General features: G+C 44.5%; 1 protein-coding gene across 4 annotated transcripts in view; it reads left to right on the forward strand.

Moving 5' to 3' along the window:
• Positions 1-25,693, forward strand: part of ABHD2 (abhydrolase domain containing 2, acylglycerol lipase) — a 63,645-nt gene that overhangs the window by 18,493 nt on the left and 19,459 nt on the right. For all 4 annotated transcript variants that reach the window (XM_044979840.1, XM_044979839.1, XM_044979841.1 and 1 more), the window contains 2 exons: positions 14,090-14,265; positions 17,504-17,671. In XM_044979840.1, the coding sequence (XP_044835775.1) occupies positions 14,090-14,265; positions 17,504-17,671 (344 nt within the window). The remainder of the gene's footprint in view (positions 1-14,089; positions 14,266-17,503; positions 17,672-25,693) is intronic.

The following is a 25,693-nucleotide window of genomic DNA, read 5'->3' on the forward strand; positions in this document are numbered from 1 at the left end:
CTCCATTCTCCAATAGTGGTCAAGGAAAAGACAGCAAACGCTTAGTGTTTTACCTAACACAAACAGTTGACAAATTAATTGAAAGAGAAGTTATATTTTGGCAGCCTCAGGGACATGTGAACTAATCTGATGGTAAAGCAGGACGCTAATAAATAATCCACTGTGGATTTGTGAGAGATTGGAGCCCAGGCTTTTTCTCTCCACTCCCCTCTCCCTATGGTCATCTAGCACTGACTTTCCAATCTTCCATATGATTGGTACCATACTTTCATTCAGCAGCTCGTGTTCTCCAGAAGTCTACCATGATATTCCACTTCATCGGTTTGACTAGGAACACTTCTCCCTTGCCTCTATGCTAAAGCTTTTGGGGATATAGCTTATGAAATTCACTGTGTTTATATAAAACTGTACTTAGCTCCCCCCCCCCAAAAAAAACCCTGCAGCATAGCTGAGGGAAACCCCTTTTGCAATGCAAGTGCTTCCTGTCTCTGTAGACAGCTTCCACAAACTTGATTTCTGGTGTCTGCAGTGACTTTTTTTTCACAGGAAGGCTAATATAAGTATGAAGCTCCGCAAATAGCTTTCATTTTGGCTGTTGCATCCGACAGCTAAGACTCCAAATATGCAACAGGCCAGCTGAGCTGATGCAGATTATCTGCTGCTAAATATTTAAGGGCTCTGAAGCCTTTTGGTTTAAGACAAGACTTTTTGAATCATTCCAGGGAGGTTGAATAATTTGCAAGCTTCTCCTCTATCTAGGTAGTGAATAGGAAGCAAGCTCATAGACTTTAAGGTCAGAAGGAACCATCACAATCATCTAGTCTGACTTCCTGCACATTGCTGGCTACAGAACCTCACATACTCACTCCTGTAATAAGACACCTAACCTCTGGCTGAGTTACTGAAGTCCTCAAATCATGATTTAAAGACTTCAAGTTACAGAGAATCCACCATTTACACAAGTTTAAATCTGCAAGTGACCTGTGTGCCATGCTATAGAGCAGGGGTCTCAAACTCCTGGCCCACGGGCCATCTGTGGCTTGCAAGCCTCCCCAATGTGCCCCATGGGGCTCCAGCGGTTTTGGGGCCAGGTCTCTCCCTTGGCCCCACCTGCCGCCCCCGGGTGCTCCCCCCTCAGGGGCAGCGCACCGGAGCTGAGCGGCATCTGCCTGCTCACTCCAGTGGCTGCTGGCCCCTCCCTGTGGCCCAGGGGCAGGGCGGGGCTGTGCCTCCGTGCGCTGCCCCCACCCCAAGTACCCCTGCAGCCAATGGGGCACTGCGGGGGCAGTGCCTGGGGGCAGAAGCGCACCCCACCTTGGAGCCCCAGGTTAAGGGCTGCACCCCCTTCCCACACCCCCTACCACTCCCAAGCTCCCTCCCAGAACCTGAATCCCCTTCCTACACACCCCCTACCACTCCCAAGCTCCCTCCCAGAGCCTGCACCCCCTTCCCACACCCCCCTACCACTCCCAAGCTCCCTCCCAGAGCCTGCTCCCCATCCCCACACACTCCCAGCCCCCAAACTCCCTCCCAGAGCCTGAATCCCCTTCCCACACACACCCTCCCACCCCCAAACTCCCTCCCAGAGCCTGCACCCCAGACCCCCCCACCCAAAGCCCCTCCCAGAGTCCAACCTCTCACCCCTTCTGCACCCAAACTCCCTCCCAAAGCCTGTACCCCAGACCCCCCCACCCAAAGTCCTTCCCAGAGCCCAACCTCTGAGCCCTTCTGCACCCAAACTCCCTCACAGAGCCTGCACCCTAATCCCCTACCCCAGACCTTCTCCCTCACCCAGACTCCGTCCCAGAGCTTTAAGCAGGTGTGTGTGTGGGGGGGAAGAGTTGGGGGGGCAGGGGCAGGTTCTGGGCGACATGAGTGACATTGGCCCACTGGGAGGATTTGAGGACTGGCACTGGCCCTAAGGTAAATTGAGTTTGAGACCCCTGCTATAGAGGAAGGCAAACTCTTCCCTGCCCGGGTCTCTGCCAATCTGACCCAAGGGAAAATTCGTTCCCCAAATATGGCAGTCAGTTAGTCCCTGATCATTTGTGCAAGACCCACCAGCCAGACACCTGGGAAAGAATTCTCAAAGTGGTAATGACTATAAAGTTTCCAAGATCAGTCTTCTTGGGAGAAAGTCCAAACATCTTAAATTTGGACCGCTTCTCCCTCCAGCCCTACCCTGCAAGAATGGGGAGTGTAGCCTCTTAGTTACAGCTTGGGAGCTGGCAGACAGGACTCCTGGGTTCTAGTCTTGACCCTGTAGCAGACTTGCTGTAACCTGGAGCAGAGCACTTAACACTGTTGCCTTCTTACCCATCTGTAAATGCATATACAGTAGTAACACCTCCCAGTGATGTAGGGGTTAATGTTTGTAAAGCACTAAGCTCCTTGGTTGAAGTGTACAGCACATGAAGTACAAAGTATCTCTATAGATACAAGCTTTTCTGTTGCTGAATGTCCATTTTCAAATGTGTGAGAATCTGAACACGGACACTTCCTAATAAAAATAGAATAGTTTTGTGTGCTTTGTTTGAGCTGCTTTAGAAAAGTAGATTGCAGAACACCCAAAAAGTAGCATACTCCGAAAACCGTAATATTCTGCCCACAAGCCACCAAACCTTAATCTGGAAACCGATCTGTTGGTATTGGTTCTATTAATACCAAATCATGTCCATTTCTAACAAAGACTTTCCTCTTGCTCTCCCAGAGGGACTGTTTACTTCCTCAGTCACTGATATATGGGGTTGGGTTTCCATTATACAAACACAAAGCATATGGTGCTGAAAATAGGCTCACAAATCCTAATGGTGTTTATATAACAGGATGTGCATGCACTCAGCCAGTTCAGGCTAGTTATCAGTTTAACACTGTGTACCTATCAGTGACAGGGCACGTAAGTCAGTTACTATAGTAGGTAACCATCAATCCCAGACTTGCTTTCTTGTCAGCTTTGATTTGTAGTGGTCAGTTATTGAAACTGGTGTCTGTGGGCGGTGTAGAGTTTCTTAAAGGGTATTTATAGGGCATCTACTGGAAGAAGTTATAATGTGCTGCCTTGGATGTCTGTCATTGGTCAGGGTATTAGTAATCTGTAGCAGACTTGATCATAACAGGGAGGTCATTTTAGATGAGCCAGAACACGGTCCTGTGGTAAACCACCCTGAACTAATTAGTTCGGTACTTAGTACCTGTTGGGCTTGGATTCAGATTTGGCTGCTCCGGTCTCGCTCCGGTAGTCACAAGTGAGAGTTTGAGTATTGGCTAGGAGGTTTCAGAAACTGTGCAGGTGCCAGCGTAGACTTCTTTAGTTCTAGTGTCTCTAGCCGTCCTTACAAAAGGAGAAATAAAACTGTAAACGGCCTATGAAATGCTACAGCATTCTTGATCAGTACACAAGATTGCCGATGCTCCGTGATGCAATGTAGAGGCATGCTATCCTACACTGCAGTAGCTTGTTTAGGCTGGAGAATGAGAAGCTGCTTTCAGGGTATTTCTTTTCCTTTGGTTTATACTGCAGCTGCATTATGGAGAAGCTAAAAGGAGCCTTTGTCGTCTCCTTGGACTCTGTAGTACAGTTTGGGAAATCTTAGTTCCTGTTCCCACTGGAAGACCACACATCATGTTAACTGTGTTGGAGGGAGCTACAGTATTAAAACTGGGTCTCCTACCAGGTAGGGCTTACCATGATGGGCCCACTATGGACTCCTGAGTGAATTCTAATGGGTCATGTCCAACAAGCCTCTCTGCAGGTGCACCCATTTTGCCTGCTCTAGAGAGAAGGCAAGGAATCTAACAAAACGATGTAGGTCTGATCTCTAGCTCATGTTTCTCTGCATCATGCCATGCAGGACCTATTTCCTTCATGTGCTGCTCAGTTCTAATGGGCTTTAAAAGCATCTGCCTGGGCACGGGCCCTTCTGTTTTGGTTGCCTGTTGAGATTTTGTGGGAGCAGCTTTCTGTTGGAGCTCTTTGCTGTACAGCAGTGTTTCCCAAACTTGGGATGTCGTTTGTGTAGGGAAAGTCCCGGGCGGGTTTGTTTACCTGCCGCATCCGCAGGTCTGGCTGATCGCGGCTCCCACTGGCTGCGGTTCACTGCTCCAGGCCAATGGGGGCTGCTGGAAGTGGTGTGGGACGAGGGATGTACTGGCCAACACTTCCAGCAGCTCCCATACTGTCCTTACACAACTACCTGATCCTCCATATTAAACAAAACTCTGGCTGTCTTTTTTCAGTACTTGATACTCATTCTGTACTACTAAGGTATTTCTGTCCAGCTGGGTTGAGTTTGAAAACATTTCCTGTGATGACTTACTATTTCTTACAGTGTTGTACAGAATAAAGTTGAAAATGGATAGTCTGTTTCTGTGTCTTGAAGAGGGTGGGGGTGCTGGCGCTTTCGGAACATAATGCTTGGCTAGCTGTCACTGCCAACATATCCTCCTGCAGCAGTGGTGATAAACCACAATGCATAGCATGGACACTCCTTTATCATTTGTCCTGTGTTACTAATAGGAAAAGCTGAAGGTCACACCAATTCTGTAAATAAAGATGTGTACCCACAGGACTGTCCTTGCCAGTCCTACGTAGACTTTAACCACAGTATTGTGTTGTGGGTGGTTCCCAAGGATTTTTTTTTTAAACTCGCCATTAAGAGAAGCGGATAGCATAATTCTTCACAATAAGCCTTCAGCTGTTTTAGTGAAGGCCTGTCTAAAAAATGGAGAGCCAGGTGACCTTTTGACTGGATTCTTATAGCTCTGATACGTACCATTTGTAAACATTTGTTCCACAGCGCAGAAGGTATTTGGTGGTTGTGGTTGCCATGTTTGTGTTGCAGTATCACTCAAGGCCTCAGTCAGACTGTGTTGTACTCTTCCCTGTACAAACTCAGTAAAATGGCTCTCACTCCAGTGAGCTTGCCGTTCAAATTAAGACCCTGTCTATTTGGTCTATAGTTTAAGTCCATGACTGGCTTCACTTGAAAACTTCAGTAGGTAAGAATTTGTGGTTATTGTAATAATTGATGTACTACTAAAAAGTTAGAAGGGATTTCTGAAAGGAAGAAATTCCTACCCTATTTATCAATGTAAAGATATTTCTTACCCTCATAACTGGTAGTTTAGAAGATTAAATAAACAACAACCAAGACCCCTGCATAAACAAGCTCCAGCTTTGCTAGGGTTCATTTAAAGATTTGACTCCTAGTTGATCACACCAAGAAAGAGGAAAAACAAGTTGCTTTCCCTCAATACATTCCTGTCTTAACTAGCTACATTCCACTCACTAGTCAGATTCATCTATAATGTATATAAATAATTTACCCCACAATTCCTCTGACTTGGACAAAGAAATAGTTTGTCTCTTGCACCCTGTTGTAACCTTACTGCATGCTGGTTGGAGGCTCTGGATTTATTTTCCAGTTATTCCAGCCTGTGACCCAAGGCAATATAACTTACCGTAATTCTTAGCTCTTTTACGTGCCTTTTTTTGTAAAGCGCTTTGAGATTTGGGGATGAAGAATATGAAGTATCGCTGTCCCTCTTTTGATGCATAAATTTATAATCTTTTTTAAAATTAAATCCAGTTTGTTTTGCCCTTGTTTCACTATAAGTGGATTTTTCTCCTTTTCCACTGAAGCATCCAACTTCTGGATTTTGAGAGATGTTTCCTAATGTTAGATCTTTGTTTCTATACCCAGATTATAGAATTCTTCTTCCTCTTGATATGAAAGAAGCGAAACCTTTAGGATTTCTTCACTTTCTCCAAGATGGTATTAGCCTCCTTAGGCATTTCCTCTTTTCTTGGCCACCAGTTTCTGTGGCTTTGATTTTGTGTGGGGGACTTGGTGCACATAGTCCCCAGTCTCATTGTGACAAAGTTATCTGAACAAGTGGAAAAATCCATTGAGTAAAGTGCTGAAGCTTTGGTAGGAGATGATTAAAATGAAGGCTGGGTAAGATTGCATTTTACCTATTCTAGTAATGTTACCTTGATATAGTGGCTGTTGGCCTGTAAAGGAGTCCAAAGCAGGTTATTTAAACTGCAGATAGCCTAGGAACACATGAGGAGCTAGCTCTCTTCATTTCCAGTAGAAGGAACCTAATCTTGGCATCAAAGTACTATTCTGGGTAGCCTGGTCATTCAAGGTTAGTGAGTGTTTCTAACTTCTAACTACAGAAGTGTAAACACATGACTAACGCTAAGATGTCCTTGCCCTAAGCGAAGCAGTGTGAGATTGCTAAGTTTTCAACTCTGCTCAGCCACTTAATGGGTCTTCTGAAAAGCTGAGCTTTTTGCATGCTACATTAAGGTAACGTGCCTAAAAAGGCTCTTTGCTTGCTCTCTGCTTGCTCGCCTCCAAGAGCTTGAGTGAAATAGAATAAATCATTGGGCAGAGAGCAAGTTCTGTTTCCTGGACGCCTTTGGTGCAAGAAATAGGATTTTGCAGAACCTCAAATCTTGTTCTGAATGAAGTGGGCATGAATTTCAAATGGGGATGTAGGGAGCACATAGGCAGCCTATGAACATACCTGCACAATCTCTGGGATCCCTGTGCTGCATCCTTTTACTTAATCCTTTCTGTTGAGGCATAAGATTGCTAAACATGCACATTCAGTGTGTACTGGTGTAAACTACCTTAGGGTTTGTGGCTGTGCCAGCTGAAGTGTAAAACTCAACTGGAGCTGTGAAACAAACTGCCATTCTGGAATCGCCTCTCTTACGATCAGTGCTTACATAATAATTTCTAACCAGAAGGCAGAAGTATCAATCCTCAGAGAAATACCTCCAAATTGACAGCGATGATCTAGGGTGACGGGATCAGAGGCTGGAAGCATAGCATAGGTGGGGAGAAGGAATGGACTATGAACCTAAAATCAAATAAAATTGAAATCTTGAGCTCTGCACACACTGATGGGCACCTAGAATGGTGTCCTGGCTCACCCCCTCTGGGCAGGATCTTGTGGCTGTGGCACTTACAGGGTCACCAAAGCTGTTACATCCGAATGACTGGATATGTGAGAGCAACTGGGAACTGGGCTGCATGTAAATAAGGGGAGAAGTGAAAATGGAGCTTGCCGCTGTCTTAGATTTCTAATTAAGAAGGCAGCACTGAACAGTCTGTCAGCAACTGGACGCTGCAACCATAGTTGCCAAGGGAACATTTTTTTTCTTCTTCCAAACAACAACAAAAAATACCTACTCCAGAGGCCTTAGCTGGTTGATTTCCCTCCCGCCCCCGCCCCCTCATTGTAGAGTGGCTTGCTGCTTAATGCTGACTGTATTCGTTCCAAGTTTTGATGGGGAGACAGGTAGAAGTAAAGCGGAAGGATTCCCTCTTGCAGATAAGAATGCAGGATGACTTGGAATCGTTCTATTGGGGAACTGTTCCTAGTGCCATAGAAAAAGCCAGGGGTCAAATGTTCATGAAGTAGGATGTGCATTAGTCTCTTCAGGAGCTCAATATCTTTGTTTAGTTCCACAAGCGCCGTAGTGTTGACATGCCAGTTCTCACAGGTAACATATGACCCCTATTAAAGTTAGACAGACCAGTTACTTCTTAACTCTGAGGCTATGTTCTTGGTACCTAAACTCTTGAAAATACCCTTTAATGTTAGTAGTGTTAGGCCCAGCAAGCATATGGCTATATTTTTGCTCTTCCTATTAAAACTTATTTGAATAAAATATTGTCCAAGAAAATCTTGGGCCTCTACAATCAGTTGTTACAAACAAGTAAACATTGGGGTGGGGCTTTAGGAAAATGGGAGTATGTAGGTCTTTGAACACACGTCTCTGCTAGACTGATGAGCCTGGTTTCCAACAGTATTGGGTGTGGGAGTGTGGAAATCAAAGATTTGTAATGGAACAAAATGCTGATGAAGATGTGGGAAGTAGTTCCATTGAGAACCTACTTTCTTTTCCTGGCAGCAGCAGCTTTCTGTCCCTGCTTGGAATAGAAGTGTAGCAACTTCTCTCCCAAATGTACTTGTCCCTTTTGATAATATATGCCTTATCCTGTGAAATCCCAGTGGCTTGGGCTGTAACTGCTAATTGGTGCCAGTCCAAGGTTTTGGACCCTTTCATCCACACCCCTCTTCTTCAGTGTTTAAATATCTAACTCAAAATAAGTACTACAACCTCAGAAAATGAGTAAAAATACCAAATAAAGTACCTCCTAATGTGGAATATAGATACCAGAATTTGAGATCTCTTTGCAAAAGCAGAATATCATGATTTTGAGAAAATAGTCAGCTTTTTCAGTGCTGGAAGAGCTGGTCCTCGTGTCTCATCAGCCAGATCTCGAGCAATGGGTTGTGCCTTGCCTAATATAGCTTTGGGGTTTTCAGCTCTCTCTCTGCATATACCTTGCCCATGGAATTGCATACAGCTTGTTTACTACCATCTCAGTAATGCAATTTCACATTCTTGTTTTAGCAAGTAATCTGTGGCATTATAAAATGGGATTGTACAATAAAACTCAACCACATTTTTGTTTAGTTCCATCTTTCCTGCCCAGCATGTTACCATCAACCCAGATTCTGCCCCCACCTATGGTCCTAGACTTAAGTCTCAATCTCCTCTTACATGCATAGTTGCTGAAGAATCTTGGGGTAGCTGGCATACTGTACATGGCTGCTGGCAATCACCCAGACCCAGTGCACCTCTCCTAGTATAGAGATGTCTGACTGATAACAAATATATGCAGTTAGTTGTCTTGTAGCTTCTCTTAAAAGCTTCCTAATTGGATGATAGACTCTCGAAAATACCCTAAGGGATAATTTGCATGGTACATGGTAACAGTTCTTTTGTAAACAAAGCAGTTGAGGCTTCTGTCCTCTGTTTTTTCTTCTTGTAGAAGTATCTGTTTTTTCAGTTGGAATCTGTTTTTATTCCTTCTTGGAATGTACACTTGCAGGAAGGATGTGCCTCAGTATAACGCCTTCCTTTTTTGTTTTGGGGTTCTTCAAATGTATCTTCCAACACTGTGCTGCGGGGATGGAGTGAGGGCAGTAAGCATAGGAGAATGGCAAAACACGTCAAACTGGATCTGAGCTCTTGCGAGATACAGACTGTAATGTCCCATTGTCACTGAGCAGCTGTGCAAGGTCCTTGTTTATATCTAGGAATGCCCTGGAGGAGAGTTCAATGTTTCCTGCTTTAGGTTAGAGTTTTGCATGTCTGACTCGGACATCAGTCACAAGCAGAGTTCCAGTATTGGCCCCTCTGTGTCTTGTCACAAAGTCAGCAGCATAAATGACCACACCCTGATGTTAAAGCAGCATGAAGCAAAGTGGCCATGTATTGATTGTTATGTCCTCCTGCATGACTAAAAAGGGGTTAACTTCTGGACTTTCAAATATATATTTGGAAACAGACTCCAGTTCCCCCTCAATCTGTCCTCTACCTTCAGAGTCTCTGCTATTGCCTATGTAGCTCTCCTAAGTATTTGGGGGTAGATGTATATGTGCAATACTAAAATAGCTGTATTTAATTTCCAGTGCTGCTTTTATACATAGTTTGGAAAAATGTTTAGATCACTGTTTCCCAAACTTGGGATGCCACTTGTGTAGGGAAAACCCCTGGTGGGCCGGGCCGGTTTGTTTACCTGCCCCATCTGCAGGTCTGGCCGATTGCGGCTCCAGGCCAGTGGGAGCTGCGGGAAGCGGCGTGGGCTGAGGGACGTACTGACCGCCGCTTCCAGCCGCTCCCATTGGCGTGGAGCAGCAAACCGTGGCCAGTGGGAGCCATGATTGGCCAGACCTGCGGACGCGGCAGGTAAACAAACGAGTCCATCCCGCCAGGGGTTTTACCTACACGAGCCGCGTCCCAAGTTTGGGAAACACTGGTTTAGATCAGTAAGGAGTAGGAGGAATATTATGTGCCTTCAGATCATCTCAGTAGGCTGGTTTCAAAGAGTTAATGGTTGAGAGAGTTGGAGCAGCAGCTCTCTTTCTTGGGTACTTCTGAGGTGCTCCTCAAGCAGATTTCTTGCCATGTTTGTAAAGGAGGTGGCATTTCCCAAGGAAGATGAGGCTTTTTATTGTGTTGGTTTGGGGACTCTCTACAACATCTTAGATTGGAAGAGATTCCCACAATTTATAGGGCTTCAGAATTACTGTGGCCTGTAGAAACTTTCAGAGTAGCTGTAATCTCATTTTTTTTCCTTAATGAATAAATTCAGCTCTGATGGTCTACTCTCCAGTGGAGAGGGATATGGGTTCCACTTGATCAGCCCTTTCTTCTGATACTCGTTTTCCCTCTTCATATTCCCATCCCGTGGGCAACGTGAATAGGTTGCGATAGTAGTGGATACATACTGCAGTTACTGGGAGTTAAGCTGTGTTATCAGTCGCACTGGTGTATGCTGCTCTCCCTCCCAACAAATGGGAGGGATCTCTTTTGTGAGAAATTAAAAAGTCATGTATGTTTCTGGCACTGTATCATGGAAGAACTATAGGCCCTATGAGCTAAGGTTCTGCTGAGATCAGCATTTAAAGCAGGGATTAAATCTGTATGTATGAGTAATATATTTTCTTCCCCAAATTTAAAGCAGTAGCTTTTAGAGTAAATCTACTAGTTTTGCATTTGAATATGACCCTGGTCTCAACTAAAAATAATTTGAGATAAGGCTTTTCAGAGAGCCCTCTAGCGAGTTCCTCAAGCTTGAGGCTTTTAAACTGACTCACTTGCAGACTATTCTGCAATCCAGTACTATTAATAGAAAGATATGTGAACACTAGTACGTTTCTGTTAACAATAGTTGTGGGAATAAAGTTACTTGTGCATGTCCTGATGCTTGCTGCTCATATATACATTAGCATTAGCTCCATTCACGTACTATTAGAGTGAATAGGGGAGAGTGCAACTGCTCCAGTCTGTTTAAGCCAGGGGTGGGCAAACTTTTTGGCCCAAGGGCCACATTGGGGTTGCAAAACTGTATGGAGGGCTGGGTAGGGGCTGTGCCTCCCCAAACAGCCTGGCCCCTGCCCCCATCCGACGCCTCCCACTTCCCGCCCCCTGACTGCCACCCTCAGAACCCCCAACTCATCCAACAACCCCCTCCCCCGCTCCTTGTCCCCTAACCGCCGCCTCCTGGGACCGCCCCCCTCCTGGGACCGCCCCCGGAACCCCACCCCCTATCCAACCTCACTGCTCCCAGTCCCCTGACTGCTCTGACCTCTGTCCACACCCCTGCCAGGCCCCTTGGGACTCCCACACTTATCCAACACGTCCCCTGACCGCGCCCCAGAACCTCTGCCCCATCCAACCGTTCCCTGTCCCCTGAATGGCCCTCCCCACCCCGGGCCCTCTGCCCCTTATCCAACCCCCTGGCTCCGGCCCCCTTACCATACCGCTCAGAACAGCATGTCTGGCAGCCGCGCTGCCCAGACGGAGCCGAACACTCTACCGCTCTGTTCATCAGGAGCATGCAACCCCGCCGCAGAGAGCGCTGCCCGCGTAGCTGTGGGAGAGGGGCCAGGGGCTAGCCTCCCTGGCCAGGAGCTCAAGGGCCGGACAGGACGGTCCCACGGGCCAGATGTGGCTGTTGTTTGCCCACCTCTGGTTTAAGCAAAGGTATCAGGTTGACTGGTTTTGGGGGGTTGGGGGAAGATGTGGGGGCAGAGAGAACCAGGGCTATTCCTTACTAGTTTACTCTCCTCCCCACAGCACATGATGGAGGAGAAGCTTCTTTTCCACACACACTCACACTCACTCACTCTTGCAGTTTCCGGCTGATTTGACTTCCCCAGAGCAGCTCTTCTTGATTTTTTGGGAAAGCCCTGCATGTGGCTGCAGCATCGGCTTGGAAGCTGCGCTCTCACATGCATGCTTTCAAGCTGTTCACAAGGGTCTTCAGAAAGCCAGCCTGATATGGTTATCTGCCAAAAATCATACTTCGGAACAGAACCCGATATGATTTTTGGCAGTTAATCATACGTCAGAACAGAATAAAAATACAGCCAGCCTGCTGAAGGAAACCACTTGTACTTTCAGTGCTGTCTCTTTGTTAATAAGCTAGTAACTAAATAGGAGATAAAGTTCACTCTCTTTAATAGGCTGTGAGAAACTGAATGTGAAGATCAGTGTTGGAATTGTCTGCTCTTAGCTTGTGAGTTCAACCCCCTTCCATGTTTGGAGTTGTAAGAATTATATTTTTGATAGTACATCTGCTGCATTGCACTTGGCAGTCTTAGCAGAACGTAACTCATTCTTTTTTGTTTGTTTTTAATATTGAAGCATTAGCAGTAATTCTCTAGTTAAGATTGTATTAAGATTTTTTTGTGTGTATATAAAATCCCTGTCTCTGCAATAATTTAAGACTTGGTACTGAAGAATCTTGTTTGTGGAGAGTCTAATCTACATGTTCAGTGAGTCCACAAAATATTTTTATAATAATAACTTTATTGCAGTAGCACCCCTAGTGAGTTATAGGTTGTACAGACATAGGAAGACTAGATCTGGCAATCTAAAGATGCTACAAGCAAGGCAGTCAGGGTTATAGGACCATGTCCGTCTTCCTTACATATCCAGCTTCTATTTTATCAATTACAAAAAACTTTGTTTCTGGGTGGACACTTAGTGTTGAAGTGCAGAAGGGACTGTGGTGTGAAAGGGGAGGGGAAAGGATGGGGCAGAGCTGTGGAGTGCATTGGTGTAAAAGGCTTTAATTCAGGTCTCATTTTATTGAGTTATTGCTACTGCTTAAGCAGCAAAGTCGAATGGAGGATTCTACGCTCTCCTCCTGCTTTTGGCAAAGCCTCCACCCTCTGCTCAAGAAAACAGGAACTTTGCTTCATATGGTCTGGAGCAATAAAAGAGGAAGCAAATGTCAAAAGTTCCTGAAAACATCACAGAGCTGTTACTCCACAGTCACTCTCTGATTCCCAGGAGGCTGTCAGCTGTTCTTTAAACTTGCTTTGTGTAACATGCCCTGCATAGTAGGAACGTGGCTCCTAACTGGGGTGTGTGCTGACCTATGTCCCCCTGGGACTAGTTTTCTCCTTCTAGTTAATGAATCATATTCATGCTTTTCATGTTAAGAGATGATTTGTGTTTGTATCCCTTTGAGACATGCGCTGAGCCTCTGTCCCCCTTGCATGGTGATGCGGTGTCTGACCTTTCATGCCTGTGCAGCTTTATGCCTCTCATTAACTGTGAATTCTTGCCAGCTGTGCTAGTGTGTTAGCAAAAGGGATAAAACCATCCCCTTCCTGCCCCTCCCCCAAACCTCCACATTTTCCTCTTGGGTTCACGAGGAACAGTAAATCAGAGATAAAAAGCCATCTGCCCTGGCATCCAGCCCTAGCATGCTCCTGATAAGCTTAGTACAGATGTGCTTCCCTCCTTTGGCAGGAAATGCTTTATTTAGCTCCCTGCAATGAAGGGTTGTCCTGTGTTGTTGTTTTTTTCCCCCCCTTTTAGTCCTGTCTAGCGACAGGAGAGGCAGAGGGGCCCAATAACATTCCTGCCACTAATCTAGCACTGTGCTCTTCAGAGTTCTGTACAAGCACTGGGCCATCACCTCCTGTCAGGAAGGCATGTGGCATACTAATGGACCTGGCATAGATGAGACTGAGAGCCATACCCCAGAGTCCTAAAACTGACTTGCTATGTGGCCTTGTGCTCACGCTCAATGAGTGCCTTTATGGGTCCAAATTTCTAACTGACTTCATGCCTGCTGACTAATTTAAAGTCAGTTTAAGCAACTTGTACCACTTAAAACCTGATCTACACTAAAAGGTGGCTTGCCCCATTTTTATGGCACCAGTAGACCACAAGGGTCTGATTGGTTTCTGAAAGAGCATTTGTACGCTACTTCTGTCACTAAAACCTTAATGTGCTGGAGCTTCTGGATCCCGGCCTTTCTGCTGTCTGTGTTAACTAGACTTCAGTAGGGAGACATTTCCTTTTCTTTCGTCTCTGCGCTGGCAAAGCTGCTCATTACAGCATTGCCAATCATTGTAGCAAATATATTCAAACCTTGTTCTACTAACTGCAGGAAGTGATGGAGGTAATGTAGAGGATTGCAAATTGACTCTTAAAGGCTCAAGACTACAAAACTGAAATCCCTCTCTCTCCTTGCAGGTATATTCCACCCATGATCTGGGGGAAGAGTGGACATATTCAGACGGCTCTCTATGGGAAAATGGGGAGAGTGAGATCACCACATCCGTATGGACTTCGCAAGTACCTCACAATGTCAGATGGAGCGACGGCAACTTTTGATCTCTTTGAGCCCCTGGCTGAACACTGCATTAGAGGTTAGTCAATCAACCGCGTTGGAATGCATAGCTTTAGTCTGTCTGATTAGTGACTTGTCTAAATATTTGTTGAAGTACATTTGGAAAAATTACACTGCTGTCCTGGAGAAACCCAGAAAGATTGGGGGCTAACTTTGATCCAGTGGATGGGGGAGATGAGGACTCATAGCCCCCCAAATTGGCTATTGCTTACAAAATCCGCACTGCTCTGTACCTATATATTGAACTTCAGAGCAGGGCCCCTAAAAGGCCAGTTACAGATATTTGGGAAAATCATGCTTCGTGGCCTGTGGTTTAAATTTAGGAGGTGGCCATGGATAAACTATTGTCAGACCTGCACTTAGAGCAGTAAAGGATGTGTGGTTCTATATTCCCAAGACTGAATGACTCTCAAACTGACTGCTTGCATTGTAGAGCCCTACATCCTGGTGTGGATAGGAGGGAATTGAATTTGCAAGTCTTTTTTTTTTTTAAATAAACAAATTTTAGAAAATAAAACAGGATAGGTTAGCAATAACTCCATATTATGACGTATGCTCGGAGTTGCCCGAGGGTCAACGGTGTTGGCTTTCCTGGCTGTGGGTCAACCTTTACTAAAAGCTCCCAAACAGTTAAAGTGCATGGATCAAGCCAAAACATTTAGCTGCTGCTATGGGAACTGTTGAGTCACAATGAAGTGGAAACACTTATTTAGATGGCAAGCCTGAAGAACCATCATTAGTGACTGCACAAGCCAGATAATCGTTGTTCAGATAAAAAGTCAGTGCAGATCCCAGCTATCTCTATATCAGGGGTCAGCAACCTTTCAGAAGTGGTGTGCTGAGTCGTCACTTATTCACTCTAATTTAAGGTTTCCCATGCCAGTAATACATTTTAACATTTTTAGAAGGTCTCTTTTTAGAAGTCTATAATATATAACTAAAACTGTTGTTGTATGTAAAGTAAATAAGGTTTTAAAAATGTTTAAGAAGCTTCATTTAAAATTAAATTAATATGCAGAGCCCCCCCAGGCCGGTTGCTAGGACCTGGGCAGTGTGAGTGCCACTGAAAATCAGCTCGCGTGCTGCCTTCAGCAGGTGTGCTATAGGTTGCCTACCCCTGCTCTAGAGTGAGGAAAGGGGAATCTTTGTGTTTACGGCACTCTAGAAGGGGGAGGATCTTATCATAAAGCAGTTTTAAATTAAACTTTTTTCCAAAGTCATCCTGGACCCAAGATTGAATCTCCAAAAGAGGAGAACTTAAACAAGTATAGGGTACAAAACAAGGTGATTCCAGACATCGGTGGGTAACTATGTCTGTAGGTTAGGAAACTACTACCCTAGTAAATTGGAAATCACGAGCATCTTCATTTGACTAAACATTATGCTGTCGGGGGGAACTCGACCTTTTGGCTCACCGGTACCAGCATGATTCTGTTGAACTTGGATTTCACTGAAACAGTGTGAACTGTACTTCTCAGTAGCTGGCTTCACTTGCAGCTTGTGGCTCTAATTGGGCCCTCAGAAAAGGATGTTTATTCTGTCTAATCAATTCAAAGGGGTTCTCGTCAGAAATAAACAGGATCTTCACTTTGTGGTGGGATGCTGCACAGTGACAATCGCTGTCATTCTGGTCCGGGTCATTTGTAGAGCTGGAGAGAAACTAATGGGAGGCAAAACTTTGCAGTAACTAGAGGCTGCCAGTGAGCATGATGTAGAACTAAAGCTCTCTTGTTTGATAACTAGCGCTGCATGTCAGTGTCTTGGGACCTCAGTTACTGTGTGTGCTCGCACACAAAGCACAAAAATGCATTAGCTGACTTTCTGGAGATGTAACAATGTGCTTGTCCACGTCAGAGCACGTCAAGCCCTTAGCCTAATCTTTCAGAGGACCAGCTATGGAACAAAGAAGCTGAATGGTGACAGTAGTTGGTCATGAGTTCTATTGCAGACTGGCCAAGTTCACTTAGGGGAATATTTTGACTGTAGGGTTTTTAGCTACTAAGTATGTGTAGGTTCCTTCAAAGTAAGCAGAGACCTTTAGTCCAGCAGTTTGACGTTGCTTTTGTCACTCAATCTTGGGGTTGAAGAGAAGGCTTTGTTCAGTTGTTACTGTAGAATAAATACTTCTGCTGTAGAAACCAGCCTAGTCTAGACTACTCTAATCAAAGGATGTCTCACCATGTTGACATATGCAGGAAATAGTACTTCAGAACAAGATGTTTGTTCACAGGATATGGGGTGATACAGAAGTGTAGCTGCTATCTCCTACCTCCACCTTATTTAACTTCTGTGAAAGCAAAACTAAAGGGAATAAAGCTCTCGTGTGTCTACTTATAGCAGAGCTTCCAGTTTTTGGCCTAAATTGATTCCTCCAGTGAGCCTGGAGGGGACGTAGACTTAGTATCAATAACGCACCCTGGGAAAAACATCTTTCATTTCCCTCGAGGGGCATGCTGTCTGGTCTGTAGAATGGGAAAGCAGCAGACTTCAGAATTCTCGGAGGATTAGCAATCACAATAGATGGGGGGGGGGTGGATATTTAATTTGTGTATTGTTGAAGAAGCACTTGTTCCTAGCTGGGACAGAATTCTTGCCTCTAGGACAGGAGTTCTCAAACTTCATTGCACCACGACAATGGTGACAACAAAAATTACGACATGACCCCGGGGGGGGGGGCGGACCAAAGCCTAAGCCCACCCAAGCCCCACCACCCATATAGGGGGGCCAAAGCTGAAGCCCAAGGGCTTCAGCCCCAGGCAGGGGGCCTGTAACCTGAGCCCTGCTGCCCAGGATGGAAGCCCTCGGGCTTTGGCTTCAGTCCTGGGCGATGGGGCTTGAGCTTTGGCTTCGGCCCAGGGCCCCAACAAGTCTAAGGCAGCACTGGCGACCCTATTAAAATGGGGTCGCGACCCATTTTGGGGTCCCGACACACAATTTGAGAACCACTTCTCTAGGAATTGTCTGTAGAACTGCTGATGCAAACTTTCATGAAGTCGCTCAAGAAATTCTATGCAGCTCCCTTTTCAATAACAGTTGCATGTTGGTATTTTCTTTGCACTTAACAGTTTTGCTACCCCACCTCATACTAGGCTAACTTCAATTTTATTTGCTTAGTAGCAAAGTCATGTTCTAGCTGTCCTTATGTCAAAGCTTTCCCGTTGACTTGAAATAGAATGCTCCTAAAAACTGCTTGATTAAATGTCACTTCAACCTGCACCTGAGCCTTGTCTTATTTCTCCCATTTTTTAAATGTGCAGAGGATGTCACGATGGTCATCTGCCCTGGAATCGCTAATCACAGCGAGAAGCAGTACATACGTACCTTTGTTGATTATGCCCAGAAAAATGGTTATAGGTGTGCTGTCTTGAATCATCTGGGAGCTCTGCCAAATATTGAGCTCACTTCTCCACGCATGTTCACATATGGTAAGTACTCCTTTTCTAGAAGTTAATTGGTTTCTGAGGGTCCCCAAAGTTAGGAAAACTAGTCCTGGCTTCTCTTAGTTGAGGGAGAGAGAGTACATACCGAGGAGCAGTTGTGGCTGCCATGATTGCTTGAACCTGGAAAGATACTGAAAGGCAGTGGGGTGAAGGGAGAAGAAGAGTGTAGAATCTCATGTTCGAGGTATGGTAGGTTATCCTAGGAAGGTATTCTCCTTGAGAGGTCTTGGCATATGTCATGTAACATAGGGAGCTGCCTAGGAAGGTCAGGTGCCTTTGGGTAGCCTGGTATATCCCCATCCTGGGAAGAAAGATGGAAGAAATGGGGTACTGGCCCCTGAATGAGAAGTGAATGCCAGGGAAAGCTCAGGTAATTCCGTGTCTTGCTGAATAAGTGACAGTACCATGCGGCTTGAATTCCATGGGCCTACTTTTTGGGTGTGGGGAAGTTTCAGCTTTCTCAGACTAAGGGAACAAGGGGCTTATCAGCATCTCTCCAGTGATGAAGTGCCCGCTATCCTCGGCTACAATAGCTGATTTGTAGTTCGAACCCATGCTTAGACAGGTACAGCTATTTTAATTCTTAATTGCTCATCTGTAAAGTGATCTCTCAAGAATGGAAGCATCTCCTAAGGTTGGTTACCCAGGAATGCTGTGCAGGCAGTTCAGTAACAGCATTCACTGCCTCGGCCTAGCTTGTATGGCATGGGCTCCTTGTCTTGCCTGTTTTCTTTTGTACCCTTTTTATTGCAAACATTTGGCATGGTGGGAATGAGTGGAGATGCTCCATACATAGTACTAGAGTGGAGGGTTATCAGTTTGTCTAAAACCCCTGTATCAGATTTCATTTTAGGTTGGTATTTAGCATGCAGACGTCTAGTCCATGAGTGGTTTTTGTTTTGTTTAAACTAGAAATAAACTGCAATATTCTTGAGCTTCCTGGCTGCTGCTTTCCTGCTGAGCTAGCAGTACCACATTACCAGTATTAACCTTTAGAGATCTTCAAGGCCATAAAGTATGGAAAGTGCTATAAAAAAACTAGACAAACTTTGGGGAGTAACGGGTACTTGGAAGCTGCTGTTTAAGAGAATTCAGTTCCCTCACCTTTTAGGGGAACCAGTCAAATCCGTGCTGTATGGCTTGAGGTTGAGGTTTTCCTAGAGTATTGCAGTGTCTAAACACCCCAGCAGTAATCTGCATGTAGGCCAAGGTTTTCAAAACTGACTAGTGACTTTGAGTGTCTTGAATTTTGGCAGCCCAACTTGAGTCCTTCAGAAAGCCTAAGTCTTTCTTTCAGTAAATGCTGAGCACCTGCTCTCTGCAAATAAAGCCCCTTTAAGGTGGCAAGTCTTGTCTTCTTCCTCCTCCCAGCCACTAATCACTCTTGAAAATCTTGACTGTGATCAGGCCAGTTCTAATTTCAGGCCTAATAATAACTCCTGAGCCTGAATTGGTCAGAATGGTGGCTAATAGCAGGAACATGTAGTGAAATGAAAATAGTAATCTCATAACATTTAAGTGTGTGTGTGTGTGTGTGTGAGAAAAATATAGGCTCATTACAACTCTACCTAGCGGGGCTTACAAATCAAGGCCATATTCTTTAAACATGCAGTCCTGGCTTCAGCTAGTGTCAAATCTGAGAATCCTCACAGAGAGTCTAGTGCAGGAGTTATACAAAGTTTACTGAAGATAATGGCACTTTTTCCCTTGACTCCACTGGGTTTGAGCTCGGACCCCAAGGTGATATTCTCTAGTGCAGCACTAGAGACGTGGCTCTTTATTTCTTCTTATAGTCTTGCAAAGGGCAAGGAATGCCCAGCATTTCCTCAAGATGGATCAGAAAAATAACTTCATTTGAAGAGTGCCCTGCCAAACAGCGAGCCAGGCAGGTCTAATAAACTCAGGAATGTAGACTTTCTTCTGACTCCAAGCCAAATAGGCCAGCATCCCTGTAGGAATTCAGCGACAGCTAAAATATCCTTTGGGAAGAGGATAGTCTAATTCAGGGACCTTTTGAATTATTCATCCCATAGACCAGGCCTGACTTGTTGCTACTTCGGTTTCAGGTTTGTGAAGCTGTTGCTCGCAGCCCTCAAGTCAAATGGTCAGAAATTATTTTGACGGCTGGCTTCTTCTAGAGCAGTGTTTCCCAAACTTGGGACGCCGCTTGTGTAGGAAAAGCCCCTGGTGGGCCGAGCCAGTTTGTTTACCTGCCATGTCCGCAGGTCCAGCCGATCGCAGCTCCCACTGGCCGCGGTTCGCTGCTCAGGAGAGTACGTTATTATACGAGGCCTTAGAGTTGGCATAAATGGATTTTAAGCAAAAATGATTTGGACTTGCATTGAAGGGCAGGCCTTGGGTTAGAACTGCAGTGCTGTGACCCCTGGAGCAGTGAGGAGTTCTTCAGTTAAGCACAGCAGCTACTAAATTTACATTGGGTCAGTGTTGGACTTCAGTTCCTCTTATTGTTTGGGTTTCAGGTTTTAACTGAGTGGCTCACGGATGCAGTGTCCTGATATATTCTGGCTTTGGCAGTGGTCTTTTTTCTCTGGAGAAAAAGGAAGATGTTCTACTAGTTTTAAGAGGTACAGGGAGGAGCTGCGGAGATTTGTGAAGTATTACTGGCTGATTAAAAAACAGCCCTAACAAATGGTGTTTCAGAAGGGTACAAGGCGGTGCTGCCAGAAACTCAGTCAATCTGAGTGCCAGAAACCCCCCTGGAGGCAGGTGAAAGGTTCTTAAATCCTGAGCAGGCCATAATGATCTGTTTCTAATGCACTTTAAGTGAGGCAGACCTGTTGGTTCTTGCCAGCTTCTGTCTCATTCGTAATAAGGATCCTGGGCCTTTGCATGCCCACCCTTTAGCTAGCAGAATGCCTGTTGCCTCCCTTAAGTAGTGATTCAGGAGAGGAGCTGGCTCACCCCTGAATTCTGCCGTAGGCCCTGGACTGCTGTTTCTTCCTGTTACAGGTTCTCTCTTCTCTAGCTCAGTTGTGCTACCATGAGAGCAAGGATTGGGAACTTGTGGTAAATACTAGCCTGAGAGCTGAGCCTGTTAGCCAAAGAGATCCATGCAGCTATGTCCCTTCCCTGAAACTGCAAAGAATTAAAAGGTTTAACAGGCTGTGGCTCTGCCTCAGAGTGAATCCATTCAAAATGGGGCATGTAGGACTGGTCTGAAGAGTATGTCACGGGGTGGGAAAACAGAGGAAAGGGTGAAGGTGGATGAGACAGAAAATGGGGCGAGGAGTTCTTCTGCTGGTTGGTCTCCATCAGCTCAGTCTCGGTCACTAACTACACCCCAGTAGGGGGTGATGGGAATATCCATAGAGCAACACAAGTTTATCTAAACACCCCATTCTAGGTTCTCTCCAAAGGTTCCAGTCTCAAAGTGCCCAAGTGCTGGCTTCCCACTACCATTCTAGCTACAGATCTAGGCATCTCTTTGCTCTACCAAAGGCAGGAAGCACAACACAGATAAGAGTGCCCAGCTCACTTCTATCTGAATATACTCAGAAGTGACCTGAAGAAGAGTTCCGTGTAACCTCGAAAGCTTGTCTCTCTCACCAACAGCAGTTGGTCCAGTGAAAGATATTACCTCACCCACCTTGTCTCTTTAATACCCTGGGACCAACACAGCTACAACAACACTGCGGGTACCCAAAAGTGACTGTTGTAACTGCGTCCGGAAGGCAGGCTGTAACAGATTCTGCATTCAATAGGTACTTGTCATGAGATCACCCCATGTACAGGGCACCCATAACAATATTTAACACTCTTCAGCCACACCTTTCAAAATGCTTGTGAAAGGAAAGGCGGTATTTCCCAAATAGGGCAACTGCGGTAGAGATGCAGTGACTCACTTAATGCTGATAAATAGTATAGTCAATTGTTTGATGACACTTGGGTTTGTTATGAAATATACGCAAGAGGCCAAATAACCAATGTCAGTCAAGTTCATTGCTAGAAGCCAATAATAATACAGGCAAGTCGCATCTTAGGCGCATTTAACATGCGCAAATTCAGCTTTGCACGGTCGGCAAAAACGGGGGGGAAAAAAAGAAAAATAACAATATAAATACTGCATCTGTTGTGCGGGCGATTCCATCCGCCATTCAACTCAATGAGTGTTTCACTATACACGGTTTTTGCTTTACGCGCTAACTGCGGAACAGTAAGATGAGACTTGCCTGTATAGTACAGGAAAATGGTCTCTAGGAAGCTGTCTCATGGCACATTCACCTTATGCAGAAGGTGTGCTCCCAAAGTTATGCATTTCAGCTGGTAGTATTTATAGGATGATTTTACAAGTTACATAGTTCCTTACAAGTCACTAAAATTCAGCCCATCAGTTTGTCCTAGTTCCTTGGCTTGTTGTTTTGTTCCTTTATGTATCTTTGTTTTAGATACTAGAATTTCAGGTGCTGGTCCATGAAGGTACCTTCTAGGTTTGTACCAGGGTAGAACAATCATAAACAGTAGAACCTCAGAGTTACGAACTGACCAGTCAACCACACACCTCATCTAGAACTCGAAGTACACGATCAGGCAACAGCAGAGACCATAAAAATAAAAAGCAAATACAGTACAGTTCTCTGTTTTAAATGTAAACTACTAAAAAAAAATAAAGGGAAAGCAGCATTTTTCTTAATCACAGTAAAGTTTCAAAGCTGTATTAAGTCAGTGTTCAGTTGTAAACTTTTGATAGAACAACCATAAGGTTTTGTTCAGAGTTACGACCTTTTCAGAGTTACAACCAACCTCCACTCTGTCTTCTTCTTTTGGGGTATTCCAGTACTGACCTATGAGAATAACTCCCTACCTGTTACTATGGTAAAATACTCCTATGTCCTGATCCTGACATCTTTCCTATCTACTTTAGCCAAAGCTTACTTTGGCTAATGCAAGGTGTTATGGGATACTTAGCATAAGTGAATAGGATTATAGTAAAGGTATAGGCCAGTTTAGGCTGTATAACTGCTATGCTATTGTGCTTAATGCATACTAATATATTTGGTGCAGATAACATATTAATAATTATTTTTATACACATATATGCTATCCAGCATATATTTGTCAACAGTTGAGGTCACAGCAGGTGAGTAGCAGAGCCCAGAATAAAATCACAGGTCTCCTTACTCCCAATCCTGTGCACTAATCATGAGATCCGCCTTCCCCTTAAATAAAGGACTGTGTCTCAGATGCAGAATATATACACCGGGACTAGAACACAAGTTGTCTGAGATTTGTTGAAGTCAGCCTCTCCCTCCCCATCTGGAAATAATTAAATTAGGTTTGAATTTGGGCATGACTGTGGGGGATGGGGAGGGAAGAGGAGGGCAGATGGTTAGTGATCAAAATGTGGCATTTGAAAGAGTCTTTAATCCGGTATTGAAGATTCCTCCAGCTGCTGAGGATGATGTCACAGTCAGTCCAGACTGCAGCAAATAGGTCATTCTTCCTGGAGAGCAGCATATGTGAACTTGAGCATGAATGCTACTCTCTGCATGCACTCTCCTATCTGAATCAAAGGGGAATGTATGCACTGGTGGCAGTGCAAATCATGAAAGGATACTGTTCCTGAAAACTGAAAGCTCTTCCGTTCAACTAGCAAATGGGAAAGTGATATTCCTGGATCTGTAGGATAGGACAAGACATATGGCCCATCCACAAATACCATTAGCAAATCTCTCCAACGGCCAGAGATGGGACACTAGAGGGGGAGGACTCCTCAGTTACTACAGAGAATTCTTTCCGAGGTGTGTATCTGGTGGGTCTTGCCCATGAGCTCAGGATCTAACTGGTCACCATATTTGAGTTAGGAAGGAATTTGCCTCCAGGGTCAGATTTGCAGAGACCCTGAGGTGGGTTTCTTTCTTTCTTTCTTTCTTTCTTTCTTTCTTTCTTTCTTTCTTTCTTTCTTTCTTTCTTTCTTTCTTTCTTTCTTTCTTTCTTTCTTTCTTTCTTTCTTTCTTTCTTTCTTTCTTTCTTTCTTTCTTTCTTTCTTTCTTTCTTTCTTTCTTTCTTTCTTTCTTTCTTTCTTTCTTTCTTTCTTTCTTTCTTTCTTTCTTTCTTTCTTTCTTTCTTTCTTTCTTTCTTTCTTTCTTTCTTTCTTTCTTTCTTTCTTTCTTTCTTTCTTTCTTTCTTTCTTTCTTTCTTTCTTTCTTTCTTTCTTTCTTTCTTTCTTTCTTTCTTTCTTTCTTTCTTTCTTTCTTTCTTTCTTTCTTTCTTTCTTTCTTTCTTTCTTTCTTTCTTTCTTTCTTTCTTTCTTTCTTTCTTTCTTTCTTTCTTTCTTTCTTTCTTTCTTTCTTTCTTTCTTTCTTTCTTTCTTTCTTTCTTTCTTTCTTTCTTTCTTTCTTTCTTTCTTTCTTTCTTTCTTTCTTTCTTTCTTTCTTTCTTTCTTTCTTTCTTTCTTTCTTTCTTTCTTTCTTTCTTTCTTTCTTTCTTTCTTTCTTTCTTTCTTTCTTTCTTTCTTTCTTTCTTTCTTTTCTTTCTTTCTTTCTTTCTTTCTTTCTTTCTTTCTTTCTTTCTTTCTTTCTTTCTTTCTTTCTTTCTTTCTTTCTTTCTTTCTTTCTTTCTTTCTTTCTTTTTTTCCTTTCCTCTGCAGTGTGAGGCATGGGTCAGTTGCTGGCTTGAATTAGAATAGAGTAGAACCTCAGAGTTACGAATACCAGAGTTACGAACCGACCAGTCAACCACACACCTCATTTGGAACTGGCAGTACGCAATCAGGCAATGGCAGAGACCAAAAAAAAAAAAAAGTATAGTACTTTGTTAAACGTAAACTACTAAAAAAAAAAGGGAAAGCCGCATTTTTCTTCTGCATAGTAAAGTTTCAAAGCTGCATTAAGTCAATGTTCAGTTGTAAACTTTTGAAAGAACAACCATAACGTTTTGTTCAGAGTTACGAACAACCTCCATTTCTAAGGTGTTCATAACTCTGAGGTTCTGCTGTAAATGGTGGATCTCTGTAACTCAAAATCTCTAAATCAAGATTTGAAGACTTCAGTAACTCAGCCAGATGTTATGAGCTTATTACAGGAGTGGGTGGGTCAGGCTCTGTGGCCTGCAATGTGCAGGTCAGCCTAGATCAGGAATCAGCAACCTTTGGCACGCAGCTCGCCAGGGTAAGCACCCTGGTGAGCTGAGCCAGTTTGTTTACCTGCCGCGTTCACAGGTTCAGCCGATCATGGCTCCCACTGGCCGCGGTTCGCCGTCCCAGGTCAATGGGGGTGGCGGGAAGCGGTGGCCAGCAAATCTCTCGGCCCACGCCGCTTCCCGCCGCCCCCATTGGCCTAGTGGGAGCTGCGATCAGCCAAACTTGCAGACGCGGCAGGTAAACAAACTGGCCCGGCCTGCCAGGTTGCTTACCCTGGAGAACCATGTGCCAAAGGTTGCCGTCCCCTGGCCTAGATGATCAAGATGGTCCCTTCTGACTGTAAAGCCTATGAATGTGAGAACTTTCTGTAGTAAGTGCTCGTGTGTATGTTGTAAACCTTAAGGCTTGAGTCAGAAGAGAGCTCCATCTTCTAGACAAATACACTTACCCTTCTGCTCAGACATCAGGTGAGAGCAAAATCTCTATAGTGAACACTTGAGTTCAGGAAAACTAATATATTTTGGGAGGGATAGACGCAAGACACGTCTTATCAAAGCATTATTTTGTGTGTCCCATCTTACTGGGAGACTGAACAAGCAAGTCAATCTATTTGCTCCATTAGGTATAACTCCAGAGTTACTGGTCATAGTCCCATAAGACTTTTTGTTATGTGACCCAGCTTGTAACTTCCATCTTCTAAGTGATGTCTCTATCTTCAGTGGAAGGAAAGGAGATGACCCTATTATTCCCGTTCCTTCATTCAGATCTTGTCAAACACAAAATCAGTTCAGTCTTGCTATTTCTGAAATGCTGGGTATAGCAAGATACCCTACTCCAAAGACAGTGACCTTGGGATCCTTTGTGCTGAAAGGTTTGCTAGTGGGGTTAGTCTATTTCCCTGCATCATG

The sequence above is a fragment of the Mauremys mutica genome, chromosome 11 (genome assembly GCF_020497125.1).
Source record: "Mauremys mutica isolate MM-2020 ecotype Southern chromosome 11, ASM2049712v1, whole genome shotgun sequence".
Classification (NCBI taxonomy): domain Eukaryota; kingdom Metazoa; phylum Chordata; order Testudines; family Geoemydidae; genus Mauremys; species Mauremys mutica.